Source organism: Leucoraja erinacea, chromosome 5, assembly GCF_028641065.1.
Source record: "Leucoraja erinacea ecotype New England chromosome 5, Leri_hhj_1, whole genome shotgun sequence".
Taxonomy (NCBI): Eukaryota; Metazoa; Chordata; class Chondrichthyes; order Rajiformes; family Rajidae; genus Leucoraja; species Leucoraja erinaceus.
Window position 1 is genome coordinate 4,550,250 of NC_073381.1, and position 17,850 is coordinate 4,568,099.

The 17,850-nt window shown below is 46.1% G+C and overlaps 1 protein-coding gene across 1 annotated transcript in view; it reads left to right on the plus strand.

Annotated features, from left to right (window-relative positions):
* LOC129696912 (prolyl endopeptidase-like) overlaps positions 1–14,922 on the plus strand; it is a 103,949-nt gene extending 89,027 nt beyond the window's left edge. Inside the window, exons 13-15 of the mRNA XM_055635011.1 lie at positions 6,914–7,045; positions 8,154–8,310; positions 12,228–14,922. Coding sequence (XP_055490986.1) covers positions 6,914–7,045; positions 8,154–8,310; positions 12,228–12,522 — 584 coding nt within the window. The 3' untranslated portion in view covers positions 12,523–14,922. The remainder of the gene's footprint in view (positions 1–6,913; positions 7,046–8,153; positions 8,311–12,227) is intronic.
* Positions 14,923–17,850: the final 2,928 nt, after the last annotated feature.

Here is a 17,850-nt window from a genome sequence, read left to right on the forward strand (position 1 = left end):
GTCCTCGCCTACAAAGCCCTCCACCATCTGGCCCCCCCATATCTCACTGACCTCCTCTCCCCCTACCAACCCTCACGGTCCCTCAGATCCACATCAGCCGGTCTCCTCTCCATCCACAAGTCCAACCTCCACAGTTTTGGGGACAGAGCCTTCTCCAGAGCAGCTCCCAGGCTCTGGAACTCCCTCCCCCAACTGATCCGCGTTATAGCTTACCATCTTCCAGTCCCGCCTCAAGATCCATCTCTTCACCTCTGCCTATCCTTAGCCCCACGTCCCCCTCCCTTTTCATCTGTGCATTAATTGCCTCGTATTGTGTTTTGAATTGAATTATGTCTTTACTTTATGTACTAGTCATGTCTCTACTATTTATTTCATTCCCCTTACATGTTTTTCCTCTACTTGCTAAATTTTTGTAAGGTGTCCTTGAGACTCTTGAAAGGCGCCCATAAATAAAATTTATTATTATTATTAGGAGGGTAAAGTCTGAAGAAGAGTCGTGAACTGAAACTTCGCCTCAAAGGGGAATTTTTTTCTACCCCATCCCCAACTCAGAAACCCCAAACGTTTCAGAGACGAAGCCAACTACATCGGGTACCTCAGAGCACTGGAAATGTTCCACACCATCCTTCAACTCCACTGGCCGAGAAAGCAAATGAGGATTATCATCCAGTCCTGGATAGAGTGGATGTGGAGAGGATGTTTCCACTAGTGGAAGTGTCTAGGACCAGAGGCCACAGCCTCAGAACAAAAGGATGCACCTTTAAAAAGGAGACGAGGAGGAATTTCTTGAGACAGATTGTGGTGAACCTGGAATTCATTGACAAAGAGGGCTGTGGCCAAGTCAATGGGAATTTATGAGGCGCAGATTGACAGGCTCTTGATTAGTACGGGTGTCGAGGGTTATGGGGAGAAGGCAGGAGAATGGGGTTGAGAGGGAGAGTTAGATCAGTCATGATTGAATGGCAGAGTGGACTCGATTGGGCGAAAGGCCTAATTCTGCTCATGAACGTATGAACAAGGCCCATGTTCTCAACATTAAGATTCTAATTGCACTCAATTCTGGTTCTGATGGGTGGCTTCATTGTCCACAAGGCTCACACCAGACTCCTGAAACACGTACTTCAATTTCCATCACAGCAAAAGAAAACCAAGGAAATGGAAGATCTATTCATTGAAAAATAAGACTCACTCATGGGAAACCTCAGCCGATGATATGAATATGGAAAAGCGGCATCCAGGATGCGTTTATCCATACCTTTTATCCTGAATTATTTAAATCGGCTTTGAGCGTTTCAATCTCTTAGAGCATGAGGGCGGGTAAATGTGTGGGCAGTGGAGAATTCACAGGGCAGTAGAAAGCCTGTGATCCTACCATGTCCTAAGATCAGAATTAGGCCATTCGGCCCATCAAGGCTATTCTGTCATTCACTCATGGCTGATCTATCTTTCCCCCTCAACCCCATTCTCCTGCCTTCTCCCCATAATCCCTGACACCCATATTAATCAAGAATCTATCTATGTCTGCCTTGAATGATCTGCAGGGTGGCACAGCGGTAGAGTTGCTGCCTTACAGCGCCAGAGACCCGGGTTCCATCCAGACTACTTGGTTCCATTCCCTTGGTTTTCTTTTGCTGAGATGAAACTTGAAGTACGTGTTTCAGGAGTCTGGTGCGAGCCTTGTATCCTTGATACTGACCTGCCTGTGACCACGTAAGGGTTTTCTCCGGCTGCTCCGGTTTCCTCCCACACTCCAAAGGACGTGCAGGTTTGCAGATGAATTGGCTGTGGTAAAATTGTAAATTGTCCCTAGTGTGTCGAGTGGTGCTAGTGTACGGGGTGATCGTTGGTCGGCATGGGCTTGCAGGACGAAGGGCCTGTTTTTGATCTCTAAAGTCGAGAGTACAGGTTTATTATCCCTTTCCCGATATGGTATCATTGCAAAAGCACTTTGATCACCCTAAAGTGCATTTGGATTTTTATTAGTTTCTAAGAAGGGCCGGAGAAGTGCAGATTCACTTTTTATTTTATGGTTGCACTGACCTTTTTGATCGATGACAGGCATCTTACTGTATAGTAGCCTCAGTGCGAGGCTTGGTACATATATGCGGCTGTGTTGGGATAGGTGTAAAAACAATCCTCTCTGCAAACCTTTGATGTTACTTGCCAATAGACAGATTCTTGATTAGGAAGATCCAACAGGTACGTGACAGTTACCAGAAAAATTCAAATAAAGAATAACAAAAGCATCAGTTGGTCTCAACTTTATTAAAATAATGCGATTATAATTTAAAATAATATAATAAAATTAAAATAAAGGGCTGCACTGTGGCGCAGCGGTAGAGTTGCTGCCTTACAGCGCTTGCAACGCCAGAGACCCGGGTTTGATCCTGACTACGGGTGCTACCTATACGGAGTTTGGACGTTCTCCCCGTGACGGGTTTTCTCACGATTCTCCAGATTCCTCCCACGCTCCAAAGATGTACAGGTTTGAAGGCTAATTGGCTTCGGTAAAATTGTAAATTGTCCCTAGTGTGTAGGATAGTGTTAGTGTACGGGGTGACCGCCAGTCGTCGCAGGCTCAGTGGGCCAAAGGGCCTGTTTCCGTGCTGCATCTCTAGTCTAAACTAAAGCTAATACCACCTTTGGGATAGACACAAAATGCTGGAGTAACACAGCGGGAAGGGCAGCATCTCCAGAGAGAAGGAATGGGTGACGTTTCGGGTCAAGACCCTTCTTCAGTTTCTTAAGTCTGAAGAAGGGTCTCGACCCGAAACGTCACCCATTCCTTCGCTGCCTGTCCCGCTGACTTACTCCAGCATTTTGTGTCTATCGTTGGTTTAAACCAGCATCTGCAGTTCCTTCCTACATATACAGCCTTTGGGATGTTTTGTATCAATAAGAGGAGGTGGATTTGTTATCGAGAAGGTGCAAGATATTCAGCTGGCGGACAAAAATGTTGGTGAAACTCAGCGGGTGAGGCAGCATCTATGGAGCGAAGGAATAGGCGACATTTCGACCCAAAACGTTACCTATTCCTTCGCTCCATAGATGCTGCCCCATGCGCTGAGTTTCTCCAGCATTTTTGTCTACGTTTCATTTTTCCAGCATCTGCTGTTCTTTCTTAAAGATATTCAGCTGCTTTATTTACTTGACTTTAATTACTCTTTGCCTTGATAGTTTTGACCACAAATCATTTTCTGAATTTGCAATAGGCTGTAAATTCAATGCACTACTACAATACTACACTGATCCCAGCTGTCATACAAGTTCCTGATTACTTGTACTTTCCCCCGTATTTTTCAGCATTTAATCTCCAGCAGCTAATTGCATGGCTTTATTAGACAGTTGAGAAGTTAATTGCAGAATAAAATTAAACCAACATTAATTTTATCCATATTGTGAAATTTAATCTACTGTAAAAAGGTGACGAGGGCATTTTCTATAAATACAAAGTGCATTTGTTTTCTGCAACTGGGTCTTCAGTGATTTTTAATGAGGTCGAGGTTTGCTCCAGAGGTTCTGCCGGGCAATCGCTCTACATAGCCTTGAGTGCACTGGGCATCAACGGAATGGAATGGAGTGGAGAAGAGCCATCAAGAACACCACAGAGGCCTTGAGATGGCTCTGGATCAGGAGAGGAGGTCCATGGGGGGGGGGGAGCAAATGCCACCTGAACACAAGTCATGGTCTGATCAACCACGGCTGGGTCGCCTGGGCGAGGGTGTCTGATGTTGAAAGACCCGAAACACCCAATGACCCCAGGTTACATCACTGATGATGTGTTCATAGGAACATAGAAAATAGGTGCAGGGGTAGGCCATTTGGCCCATCGAGCCTGCACCGCCATTCAATATGATCATGGCTGATCATCCAACTCAGTATCCTGTACCTGCCTTCTCTCCATACCCCCTGATCCCATTAAGCCACAAGGGCCACATCTTACTCCCTCTTAAATATAGTCAATAAACTGGCCTCAACTACGTTCTGTGGCAGAGAATTCCACAGATTCACCACTCTCTGTGTGAAAAATGTTTTTCTCATCTCGGTCCTAAAAGACTTCCCTCTTATCCTTAAACTGTGACCCTTGTTCTGGACTTCCCCAACATCGGGAACAATCTTCCCGCATCTAGCCTGTCCAACCCCTTAAGAATTTTGTAAGTTTCTATAAGATCCCCCCTCAATCTTCTAAATTCTAGCGAGTACAAGCCGAGTCTATCCAGTCTTTCTTCATATGAAAGTCCTGCCATCCCAGGAATCAGTCTGGTGAACTTTCTCTGTACTCCCTCTATGGCAAGAATGCCATTCAGCAGCGTCAAGAGATGTATTTTAGCAATGTTTGGTACAGAGTCTTGTCTGCCACTCCAAACAGTAGGTTTGTGCTGTGGGATTTTAGTCCAAAATGGGTTTAATTTGGAAATGGTAGAATCACTGTGGCACAGAAAGATGGCCATTTGGCCCACTGATTCGGTGTTGGCTCCGAGCAGAGCAATTCCATCTATCGCACTTAATTGGCCTCTGTACATTGCCCTAGTGTGTAGGGAGTGGGTGAGAAAGTGGGATAACATAGAGCTAGTGTGAAAAAGGTCGGCGTGGGCCAAAGGGCCAGCTTCCATGTTGCATCTCTAAATTAAACCTCTATAAGATCACCACTCGGCTTGCTGCGCTCCAAGGGACCTGGGACATTTCAGAAGTACATTTTTAAGTTGTTTTATTATTAGAGAACAAAAGAGGGACCCGGCGGGGCGGGGTGGGGCCGCCTAGAACAAAGGGGGACCATCGGGACGCTAATGAGTACTTTTGTAACTTAGTCTGTGCCAGATACATGGTGACTCAAAGTAACATTGAATTGGTCTGTGGGTCAGAAAGTCGGGGATCCGGTGGCAGAGGTGTTTACTGATTCTGAGGGCCAGGAGATTAGGGATGAGTTTGGATGAGTTAATGTGTTGAATCAGGAGCTATGGTCGATGTCAGAGTCTAATGTCAAGAGTTCAAGAGACATTTATTGCCACATGCACCAATTGGTACAGTGAGATTTGAGTTACCATACAGCTGTATGAATAAAAATAACACAATACACGATAGAGTTTAACATGAACATCCCCACACAGCGGAATCAACGTTTCCCACTGTGATGGGAGGCAATAAAGTTTGGTACTCTTCCTGTATGTCCACCCGTGGTGGGGGCCTTCAGTCCCTCTCGCCGGGATGATCGGATGGGAGCTCCGGCGTCAGAACGGAGAATACTCTCAGCGGCTTGGAGTTTCCGAATCTTGTTTCACAGTCTTGTTGTCTAGGTGTTCCAGAAATGAGTTGAGGGCCAGGACGATGGTGTCTGCCGTGGATCTGTTGCGACTGTAAGGGAACAGTAGTGGGTCAAGCTTGGCTGGGAGGCCAATGTGCTCCATCAGCAGACTCTCAAAGCACTCCATGATGGTGAATGTCAGAGCCATTGGATGAGTTCATAAGTTGGAGGAGTGGAATAAGGCCATTCGGCCGATCATGTACACTCCCCCAATTCAATCATGGCCGATCTATCTTTCCTTCTCAACCCCATTCTCCTGCCTTCTCCCCATCACCCTTGCTAATCAATAATCTGTCAATCTCCACCTTAAAAATATCCATTGACGGACTCCACAGATTCCAAAATGAATTCCACAGATTCACCACCCTCGGACTAAAGAAATTCCTCCTCATCTCCTTTCTAAAGGTACGTTGTTTTATTCTGAGGCTATGACCTCTGATCCTAGACTCTCCCACTCCTCTCCACATCCACTCTATCCAGGTCTTTCACCATTCAGTAAGTTTCATCAAGGCCCCCACTCCCCCTCATCCTTCGAAACTAAAATGGTAGTTACTAAGGCATTACTACATTACATTACACCAAGGTAATAGTGGTCTTCTTGAAGCAGGTGGGGACCTCCGAATGGAGTGGTGAGATGTTTGCGAATGCCTCCGCTAGCTGAACTGCTCAGGTCCTGAGGATGCTGCCAGGGACCACCGGTTGCTATCCACGGTTTCACTCTCAGGAAGGCCACGGTAACCATTGGTACAGGCACAGCCAAGGCTGGAGGAGTTGATGCCGTTTCCTCGCCGATCTGCTGTTCAAACCGGGCATAGGGTGCGTTATGTTCATCTGGGCCCGCCCGTTGATGCCAGCGATACTGCCCACCTTTGCTTTGTAGCTCGTTATGGAATGCAATCCTTGCCGCAGTCTATGGTTATCCATTTTGTTTAGTTTAGCGATACAGCGCGGAAACAGGCCCGTCGGCCCACCGGGTCCACACTGACCAGCGATCCCCGCACACTAACACTATCCTACACACACACACACTACCATATAACCATATAACAATTACAGCACGGAAACAGGCCATCTCGGTCCTACAAGTCCATGCCGAACAAATTTTGTTCCCCTTAGTTCCCCACATTAGCACTATCCCATAACCCTCCACACACACACTAGGGACAATTTTTTTACATTTACCAATCCTATTAACCTACAAACCTGTACGTCTTTGGAGTGTGGGAGGAAACCGAAGATCCCGGAGAAAACCCACGCAGGTCACGGGGAGAACGTACAAACTCTGTACAGACAGCGCCCGTAGTCAGGATGGAACCCGGGTCTCCGGCGCTGTACGGCAGTAACTCTACCGCTGCGCCGCCGTGCTGCCCAATTTCATTACCTCACGGCTCCAGCTTGATTCAGCATTCCCTCGTAGCCTCCGTAAGGTTGCAGTTCGATTTCTTCCACTGCTCAGGATCATTTGATTCGAATGCCGCAGACTTGGACTTCACCTGGGAGCGGACAAGAAACATATTCAGACGCATTGGGCAATTCCTTCATTGATTACCGAAATGATATTGACGGGGAGAAAGGTCACCAAGTCTCAATGTTTCTGTGCTTTCATTGCAGGTGGCATGCTGGAAAACAAGCAAAATTGTTTCAATGATTTTCAATGTGCTGCTGAAGTTCTTATCAAGGAGGGCTACACTACTTCAAAGAAGTTGACCATAAATGGAGGCTCCAATGGTGGTCTCTTAGTGGGTATGTTAATTTATTTGTGCGTGCGTGTGACTTCGATCACTGGGAAACTTTGTGGGCCTCAACTTCTAACCTGCCTCTTTTCTAGTATCTCTGATTCTTCTCAAATCCCCAAATGTATGTTAAATATAATCCTCTGGAGTAAAGAGGCTGTGGTAACTGATATTCTTCCTCATCTCCATTTTAATGGCCACTTCCTTTTCTGAAACAATCGAACAATGTCTCAGCATCTACCTTGTCAAGCCCTGTCAGAATCTTACATTGAAATAAATGATCTTGCTCTTGTGACTCTGATGTTTCAGGGCCAACCTGCTCAATCATTCCTCATGTGATAAGCCTGACATCCAAATGTATGTCGACAATTCCTTGTCCACATCCCGAAGGGCCTGTTTCTGCACTGTATCTCTGAACTAAACTAAACAAAGTTCATGTTCATAAGTGATAGGAGCAGAATTAAGGCCATTCGGCCCATCAAGACTAGTCACCATTCAATCATGGCTGACCTATCTCTCCCTCCTAGGTCCTTTGGTCTAATTTTAAGTGGCGGGGTGAATATTGACTTCTCTAACTTTAAGGAACCCTTACTTTCTCTCCTCCCCCCTCCCCCCCCCCCAGTTCTCTGATTAGTTCCACTGTCCTCCTGATTAAATACTACTCATTGTATGCCTCGTTGTCAGCTTCCCCTCAGCTAACAATGTGCCATTCTACATTTCCTTGACCATCGTCCCCTTTGATCTGTGTTTTCACACCTTACCCTTCCACGTCTCTGTCTCCCTCCCCATTGAAACTCAGGCTGAAGAAGGGTCTCGACCCGAAACGTCACCCTTTCCATCTCTCCAGAGTAGCTGCTTGTCCCGATGAGTTACTCCAGCATTTCGTGTCTATCTTCGGTATAAACCAGCATCTGCAGTTCCTTCCTAAACAGTCCTATCCAATTCTGCTGTAGATCCTGAATTGCATTCAATTGTCATTTATTTATTTTCCTTATCAAGAATTATGTCCATATATGCGTTGAGAACAAATTCTCCAAGTGAAGTTTTCCATTCCAGTGGTTTTGAACCTTGGTTAATACTTACCGCTCTCACGATTCTTTATCCTTCCATTAAAACAGCGGCCTGCGTGAATCAACGTCCCGACCTGTTTGGCTGCGCCGTGGCACAGGTGGGAGTCATGGATATGCTCAAGTTTCACAAGTTCACCATTGGCCACGCCTGGACCACTGACTTTGGCTGCTCAGAGTTCAAGGAGCAGTTCAACTACCTGATCAAGTAAGTTGTCGGTCGAACTTCTCCGATACACTCGAAAGGCTCGGGAAGTATATTCTGTGAGCCACGCAGGCCGGGAATCTCTGAAATCCACTCACTGGGCCAGGGCAGACGGAAATGTGTAAACAAGGGATCGCAGGCGCTGGCTTACTGGAGAAGGGCCGTGACCCGAAGCGTCGCATGTCCATGTTCTCCAGAGATGCTGCCTGTCCCGCTGGGTAACCCCAGTACCATGTGTCCTTCACGGGCCAGGGTAGTTGGATGATCTCCTCATCAACAGGAACTCAACTGTTGACCTTGGGTTTAGAGGATTTGTAAGGAAAGTAGTTTAAGGATAAAGGGAAATCCTTTAAAACCGAGATGAGAAGAACTTTTTCACGCACAGAGTGGTGAATCTCTGGAACTCTCTGCCACAGAGGGTAGTTGAGGCCAGTTCATTGGCTATATTTAAGAGGGAGTTAGATGTGGCCCTTGTGGCTAAGGGGATCAGGGGGTATGGAGAGAAGGCAGGTACGGGATACTGAGTTGGATGATCAGCCATGATCATATTGAATGGCGGTGCAGGCTCGAAGGGCCGAATGGCCTACTCCTGCACCTAATTTCTATGTTTCTAGTTAGACGTTAGTGACACAGTGTGGGAACAAGCCCTTCAGCCCACCGAGTCTGTGCTGACCAGCGATCACAGATAGATGGATACCATTAGAGATACAGAGCAGAAACAGGCAGTTCGGCCCATCGAGCCCACGCTGACCAGCAACTACTACACTGCACTACTAGTACACTAGCACTATCCTACACATAGGGACGATTTACTATCTTTACTGAAGTCATTTAACCAAACCCGCATGTCTTTGCTGTGTGGGAGGAAACTGGAGCACCTGGCAAAAACCCATACGGTCACAGAGAGAACGTATAAACTCCATACAGACAGCGCCCATAGTCAGGATCCAACCCGGGTCTCAAGAGTCGAGAGAGTTTTATTGTCATGTGTCCCAGATAGGACAATGACATTCTTGCACAACAGAATATGTAAACATAACACAGAACAGGAGATAAAAGTTCAGTGTGTCTATATACCATAGACCATATATATATACACAATAAATAAACAGATAAAGTGCAATAAGCTGTTATTGTTCAGAGTTTGTTTGATGTCGTGCTTAACAGCCTAATGGCTGTGGGGAAGATGCTTTTCCTGAACCTGGATGTTCCCGATTTCAAGCTCCTGTACCTTCTTCCCGATGGCAATGGAGAGATGAGTGTGGGTCTTTGATGATGTTGGCTGCCTTGTTGAGGCAGCGACTGCGATAGATCCCTTCGATGGTGGGGAGGTCAGAGCCGATGATGGACTGGGCAGTGGTCACAACTTTCTGTAGTCTTTTCCGCTCCTGGACGTTCAAGTTGCCAAACCAAGCCACGATGCAGCCAGTCAGCATGCTCTCTACTGTGCACCTGTAGAAGTTCGAGAGAGTCCTCCTTGAAATACCGACTCTCCGTAATCTTCTCTGGAAGTGGAGGCGCTGATGTGCCTTCTTTATAACTGTATCAGTGTGCTGGGACCGGGAAAGATCTTCGGAAATATGCACGTCGAGGAATTTGAAGTTCTTGGCATTCTCTGGCACTGTAAGGCAGCAACTCTACCGCTGCGCCATCGTGCCGCCCTGCTGCTAATTTCCACCACTTCCTTTTTATCTCTTCCTGCAATGCAAAATGTGCGGATGTTGCAAACAAGATTGTTTCTCTTTCCACTGACTGTATAGAGATCACTAGAGGAGGAAGATATGTAATGCATGAAGCATCGAGGAAATAGAGCAGAGACAAGTCCCGGGAACAGGGGCTGAAAAGGCTGGGCAAGGAGAGGGACAATGGTTCGCGGGACGACTGAAATGGAGGCCTTTGTGGCCGGCTGCAGCTGGGACAATAAATGGCGCCTCTTGCGTATGGACTCTGTACTGATTGGGGTAATTGTGCTTAGAAACATTGAAAATAGTTGCAGGAGGAGGCCATTAAGCCCTTCGAGCCAACACCGCCATTCATTGTGATCATGGCTGATCATCCACAATCAGTAACCCGTGCCCGCCTTCTCCCCATATCCCCTGACTCCGTTAGCCCCAAGAGCTCTATCTAACTCTTTTAAATGAAACCAGTGAATTGGCCTCCACTGTCCTCCGTGGCAGAGAATTCCGCAAATTCACAGCTCTCTGGGCGAAAAGGTTTTTTGTCATCCCAGTTTTAAATGGCCTCCCCTTTTTCTTAGGCACTGACCCCGTTTCTGGGCTCCCCCAACATTGGGAGCATTTTTCTTGCATCTAACTTGTCCAGTCCTTTTATAATTTTATATGTTTCTGTAACATAAGCTGTACTCACTCTATACTCATGACTGCGTAGCCGGTCAAAGTGCGAACTCCATCATCTAGTTCGCTGACGACACCACTGTTGTGGGACGTATCACTGATGGAGATGAGTCAGAGTGTAGAAGGGAGATCGACCATTTGACCAAATGGTGCCAGCACAATAACCTGGCTCTCAACACCAGCAAAACCAAGGAACTGATTGTGGACTTTGGAAGGGGTAGTATGGTGACCCATAGTCCCGTTTATATCAATGGGTCGATGGTGGAGAGAGTCAAGAGCTTTAAATTCCTGGTCGTGCATATCTCTGAGGATCTCTCCTGGTCCAAGAACACAGATGCAATTATAAAGAAAGCACATCAGCGCCTCTACTTCCAGAGAAGATTACGGAGAGTCGATATGTCAAGGAGGATTCTCTCTACAGGTGCACAATAGAGAGCATGCTGACCGGTTGCATCGTGGCTTGGTTCGGCAACTTGAGCGCCCAGGAGCTTAAAAGACTGTAAAAAGTTGTAAACACTGCCCAGTCCATCATCGGCTCTGACCTCCCTGCCTTTGAGGGGATCTATCGTAGTTGTTGCCTCAAAAAGGCTGGCAGCATCATCAAGGACCCACATCATCCTGGCCACACACTCATCTCCCCGATGCCTTCAGGTAGAAGGTACAGGAGCCTGAAATCTGCAACATCCAGGTTCAGGAATAGCTGCTTCCCCACAGCCATCAGGCTATTAAACTCAACTCAAACAAAACTCTGATCATTAAATAGCCCATTGCACTTTATCTGTTTATTTATGTGTGTGTGTGTGTGTGTGTATATATATATATATATATTATATGTATGTATGTATATATATATATATATATATATTCATTGGTATATGGACACACTGATCTGTTCTGTATTTATTTATGCCTACTATATTCTGTTGTGCTGAAGCGAAGCAAGAATTTCATTGTCCTATCTGGGACACATGACAATAAACTCTCTTGAATCTTGAATCTAGATACCCCGTCATCCTTCTAAATTCCAGTGAATACAAGCACTGTTTTTCCAAACTTTCATCATATGACAGCCCCGCCATTAACCTCGTGAATTTACATTGAAGCTGCCTAAATAGCAAGGATGTCCTTCCTCAAATTAGGAGACCAATCCTTTTACTGATATACAAATGTGCCGTTATTACTTCTTTAAGGAAACATTTAGACAGGTACATGGTGGATAGGACAGGTTTCGAGGGATTATGGGCCATACGCAGGCAGGTGGGGCTGGTGTAGATGGGACATGTTGGTCGGTGCGGGCAAGTTGGGCCCCTGGGCTTGCTTCCACGCTGTATGACTGACACGTCCCCTCAACCTCCCAAATTCCAGAGGAAACAATCTTAAGATTGTTCAACCACTACTTGTAGCCTACATTTCCTCTGCTCCAGGCAGCCTTCTGGTAAACCTCCTCTGCACCTTTTCCCAAAGCCTCCACACTCCTCCCTGTAAGGGGCTGACCAGTCAATGCTCCATAGAGCCTGTTTCTGCGTTCTACCACTCTGAAAGTATTTTTTTTTTTTTTTTTTTTAGATACTCTCCACTTCACAACATTAAGGTGCCGGCCGGGGAAGGGATACAGTACCCAGCGATGCTGCTGATGACCGCAGATCACGATGACCGGGTAGTCCCTCTCCACTCCATGAAATTCATCGCCACCCTGCAGCACGTGGTGGGACGGAGCCCGAGTCAGGTCAACCCCCTGTTCATCTACGTGGACACCAAAGCCGGGCACGGCGCGGGGAAACCCACGGCTAAAGTCATTCAGGAGGTGTCCGACATGTTCGCTTTCATTGCACAGACTCTGCAGCTGCAGTGGATCGATTGAGAAGACGAAAGACGCTGTCGTCTCCGCATTTAACCGTTGTCGAGAAAGTGACGGCAAGAATACCTGTAGACAAAATTTAAAATAGAGTACCTTGAAGAATGGAAGGCATCCAAAACAAAATAGTGTGTGGCGCGAAGTGGGATTTTCGGAACTCGGTAGTGTTACATTAGTAATGTGGACTAAGTGTTATGTTGCAAGAAAAATCTCGACACTTGGCAAACAAGTTGTAATCTCACTCTCCAGGAAGGAAGAAACCACCTTTCCAGAAATGCCAGGATCTCATACAGGAATCAGAACATGTGACAAATTGGCCATGCATTAATATTCCAGTGGTTTCTTTATCCCCATTGACAGAGAGAGTCATGATAAGTTCTAGGAGCAGAATTAGGCCATTCGGCCCATCGAGTCTACTCTGCCATTCAATCATGGCTGATCTATCTCTCCCCCCCCTAACCCCATTCTCATGCCTTCTCCCCATAACCCCTGACACCCGTACTAATCAAGAATCTGTCAATCTCCGCCTTAAAAATATCCATTGACTTGGCCTCCACAGCCGTCTGTGGCAATGAATTCCCACAGGTTCACCACCGTCTGACTAAAGAAGTTCCTCCTCATCTCTTTTCTAAAGGTACGTCCTTTTATTCTGAGGCTGTGGCCTCTGGTACTAGACTCTCACACTAGTGGAAACAAGCTCTCCACATCCACTCGATCCACCCCCCCTCCTCGTTGTTACGGTTTGATTCATTTTTGGTTTGTTTTTGTTTCATATAAATCTTTTTGTTATTAACGATCCCCTGAGATTTTTAATCATTGGCCATAAATGCATAAATGAAACTAAAAATGAATGAATTCAGCGTTTGTCCCTGTATAATTTTCTGGAAGGCATTGAAACCTGGTAGTTGCCAATACTGTAGAGTGGGATTGGTTTGGTTTAAATACAATTCATACATGTAGATACTACAGTTTGAGTCATACAGTGTGGGAACGGGTCCTTCGGCCCAACTTGTCCACACTGACCAACACTAGACCCACTTGCCCGCGTTGGTGAAAATGTTACCCCTCGTATTCCTATAAAATCTTTTCCCCCTTCATCTTAAACTTATGTCTCCTGGTCCTCGATTACCCTCCTCTGTGCAAGAGACGTGCCCACACCGACCAACATGTCCCATCTACACTTGCCTGCGTTTGTGTGCAAAAGTCGCCCCTCGTATTCCCATAAATTCTTTCCCCCTTCACCTTAAACCTATGTCCACTGGTCCTCGATTCCCCTCCTCTGTGCATCTACCCGATCTATTCCTCTCGTGATTTTATACACTACATCTCTATAAGATCTCCAGTTAGAATTGTTAAGTCTCTCTCATGGTTATTTAGATATGCTGAATGAAACAAGCCATTTGATGTTTAAAGTTCTCTCCACAAATATCTGACATCATTTCATGACCAACTGGAGTTTGTTTTGTGGTTTGACAGAAGTCTATCTGTTTGGCTGCATGGCAATGTTTAGCCCCATTCCAAAGCATGAAAGTCACCAACAAACAGAAGTTTGAATCTTGAGTCTAATGTTGGAAATGTAATGGGCTCTGTATCATTAGGTTTTTGTGTGTGTGTTATATTGGGGGAAGCCCGATACAGTTCCCCTTGTATCTCCCAGAACTCTATAGTTTCTGTCAAGGACTATAGAACGGCACGGTGGCGCAGCGGTAGAGTTGCTGCTTCACAGCGCCAGAGACCCGGGTTCGATCCTGACTACGGGTGCTGTCTGTACGGAGTTTGTACGTTCTCCCCGTGACCTGCGTGCGTTTTCTCTGGGGTGCTCCGGTTTCCTCCCACACTCCAAAGACGTACAGGCTTGTAGGTTAATTGGCTTGGTATAAATGTAAATTGTTCCTAGTGCGTGTAGGATTGTGTTACTGTGCGGGAATCGCTGGTCGGCGCGGACTTGGTGGGCCGAAGGGCCTGTTTCTGCTCTGTATCTTGCAAGTCCAACTACTGTGCAAATTCACACAGTAGCGGGAGGGAGAGTAGTCAAAGATTTTGCCTCTCAATTCCAGCGCATTTGGTGAACCACATGCCGTATCCCAGGAGAATTCACTTTTGCCAAGACAGATTTTTTTTTTAAGTGTGAATAGTGCAAAGAAATAGAGCATGAATGATGACTTTTTTTTACCCTTACTCTAAAGTATGCCTCAGTAAGTCTAATACCATTCAAACTACAAACCAGATTCCATTTGCAGGTCAGTTCATTCAGCTGGATGTTTACCATGTGGTTTCAGTGTATTTTAAATTGGATTTCAATATTACACTGCAAAATATTTTCGCCTTGGTGAGAACACGTCACAAATAGGTCATATCAAACAATGTCACTTTATGTACATGAAAAATAAAACTCAATTTACTCTACATATCGACTTTTTCTGAATTTATTTCCCAAACCGCAAAGAATTTTGTTGATTTCCTAAGATAGACACAAAAAGCATCTCTGGAGGTGACGTTTCGGGTCGAGACCCTGCTTCAGACTGAGAGTCAGGGGAAAGGGAAACGAGAGATATAGACGGTGATAAGGAGAGATATAGAACAAATGAATTAAAGATACCCTGTATTGCAAAAAAAGTAACAATGATAAAGGAAGCAGGCGGCCATTCCTAGCTGTGGGCTAGGTGAGTATAGACAATGAGGCTCAACAAGATGACTTTGAAGCTGGTACAACTTGGGTGGGGGAGGGAAAGAAAGAGGGAGGATGAAAGGCTTACTTGAAGTTAGGCCACTGGATTGTAAGCTGCCCAAGCAAGGATTTGAGTATAGGAGCAGGGAGGTTCTACTGCAGTTGTACAGGGTCTTGGTGAGACCACACCTGGAGTATTGTGTACAGTTTTGGTCTCCAAATCTGAGGAAGGACATTGTTGCCATAGAGGGAGTACAGAGAAGGTTCACCAGACTGATTCCTGGGATGTCAGGACTGTCTTATGAAGAAAGACGGGATAGACTTGATGGTTTATACTCTCTAGAATTTAGGAGATTGAGAGGGGATCTTATAGAAACTTATAAAATTCTTAAAGGGTTGGACAGGCTAGATGCAGGAAGATTGTTCCCGATGTTGGGGAAGTCCAGGACAAGGGGTCACAGCTTAAGGATAAGGGGAAATCTTTTAGGACTGAGATGAGAAAAACTTTTTTCACACAGAGAGGTGAATCTCTGGAACTCTCTGCCACTGACGGTAGTCGAGGCCAGTTCATTGGCTATATTTAAGAGGGAGTTAGATGTGGCCCTTGTGGCTAAGGGGATCAGAGGGTATGGAGAGAAGGCAGGTACTGGATACTGAGTTGGATGATCAGCCATTATCATATTGAATGGCGGTGCAGGCTCGAAGGGCCGAATGGCCTACTCCTGCACCTAATTTCTATGAAATATGAGATGTTGTTCATCCAATTTGTGTTTAACCTCAGTATGACAATGGAGGAGGTCTGGGACAGCAAGACAGTGTGGGAATGGGATGGGGAATTAAAGTGTTTGGCAACTGGGAGATCCAGAAGGTTCGGGCGGGCTGAGCAAAGGTGTTCAGTGAAACGATCGCCCAGTCTACGTTTGGTCTCGCCGATGTATAAGAGTCCACACTTTGAACAACGGATACAGTAGATGAGGTTGGAGGAGGTGCAAGCGAACCTCTGCCTCGCCTGAAAGGACTGTCGGGGTCCCTGGACAGAGTCGAGGGAGGAGATTTCGTTTTAGGTTTTAATTGAATGAATGAATGAATAAGTTTATCGGCCAAGTATTCACATACAAGGAATTTGCCTTGGTGCTCCAGGCAAATTCTGCACCAGTTTGGCAATACAGAGAACTGCAATAACTGAAATCAAGAACCAGAGGACAAAGGTTTCAGGTGAAAGCGGAAAGATTTAAGAGGAACCTGAGGGGTAACTTTTTCACACAAAGGGTGTATGGAATGAGCTGAATGTGGTATTTGAGGCAAGGGCTATCGCAATGTTTAGACAGGTACATGGATGGGACAAGTTTAGAGGGATATGGGCCAAATGCAGGCAGGTGGGACTAGCACAGAGGGAACAAGTTGGGCCGAAGGGCTTGTATCCATGTTATATGACTGATTCTGTACAAAAAGGTGCTCGAGAGGGGAGTCCAGAACCATTGATAATCAATAGTATTCTTGCACGCTGCCTGCAACTGAGGCAGCGGTAACCTGAGATACTTATTTGTGACTATTTTTAATATTGCAGCAGCATGCTTCTTGAATCTGGCTATATATAAAGTGATTGATGCAGCTGCTAAATTTGTCTGCATGACATTAACCCCTAGAATCCCACTGGAAATGCATTTTGCCGAGCAAATATCCCCTGTGCTGAAAATTAAATAACAGTAGAAGATGCTATCAAAAGCGAAGGACAACAGCAAACGTGGCCCTGAAACTAAGAATACAAATCATTTCGTTTAGAGATGCAGTGAGGAAACAGGCCCTTCGGCCCACCGAGTCCCACACCGACCAGCGACACTAACACTATCCTACACACTAGGATTTTATACCAAGCCAATTAACCCTTAAGCCCGGATGTCTTTCGAGTGCGGGAGGAAACCGAAGATCTCGGGAAAAACCCAGGCAGTCAGGGGTTATGAGGGGGAAGGCAGGAAAATGTGGTTAGGAGGGAGAGATAGATAGACCATAGACAATAGGTGCAGGAGTAGGCCATTCGGCCCTTCGAGCCAGCACCGCCATTCAATGTGATCATGGCTGATCATCCAACTCAGTATCCCGTTCCTGCCTTCTCCCCATATTCCCTGACTCCGCTATCTTTAAGAGCCCTATCTAGTTCTCTCTTGAAAGCATCCAGAGAACCTGCCTCCACCGCCCTCTGAGGCAGAGAATTCCACAGGCGGTCAGCCATGATTGAATGGTGGAGTGGACTTGATGGACCGAATGGCCTAATTCTGCTCCTATCACTTATGAACTGATGAGAACGTACAAACTCCGTACAGACAGCGCCCGTAGTCAAGATCGAACCGGCGCAGTAAGGCAGCAACTCTAACGCTGCGCCATCGTGCCACCTCTACAAAATAAACAAGGTGAATTTTTCTTTGCGATTTAGCAAATATGATACATGTACAAAACTAGTTTCATGGCCCCTGCATTAATTTTTTTTTTTTGCATTGTTAGCAGGAAGGCTCTGGTCTATTTAAGATGAGAGGGCAAGTTTAAGGTGGGAAGGGGCAAGATTTAAGAGGAGCCTGAGGGGCAAGTTTTTCCCTCAGAGTGTGGGTGGTGGAACGAGCTGCCGTTGGAGGTAGTTGAGGCAGGTAGTATACCAGCGTTAGACGAGGTTT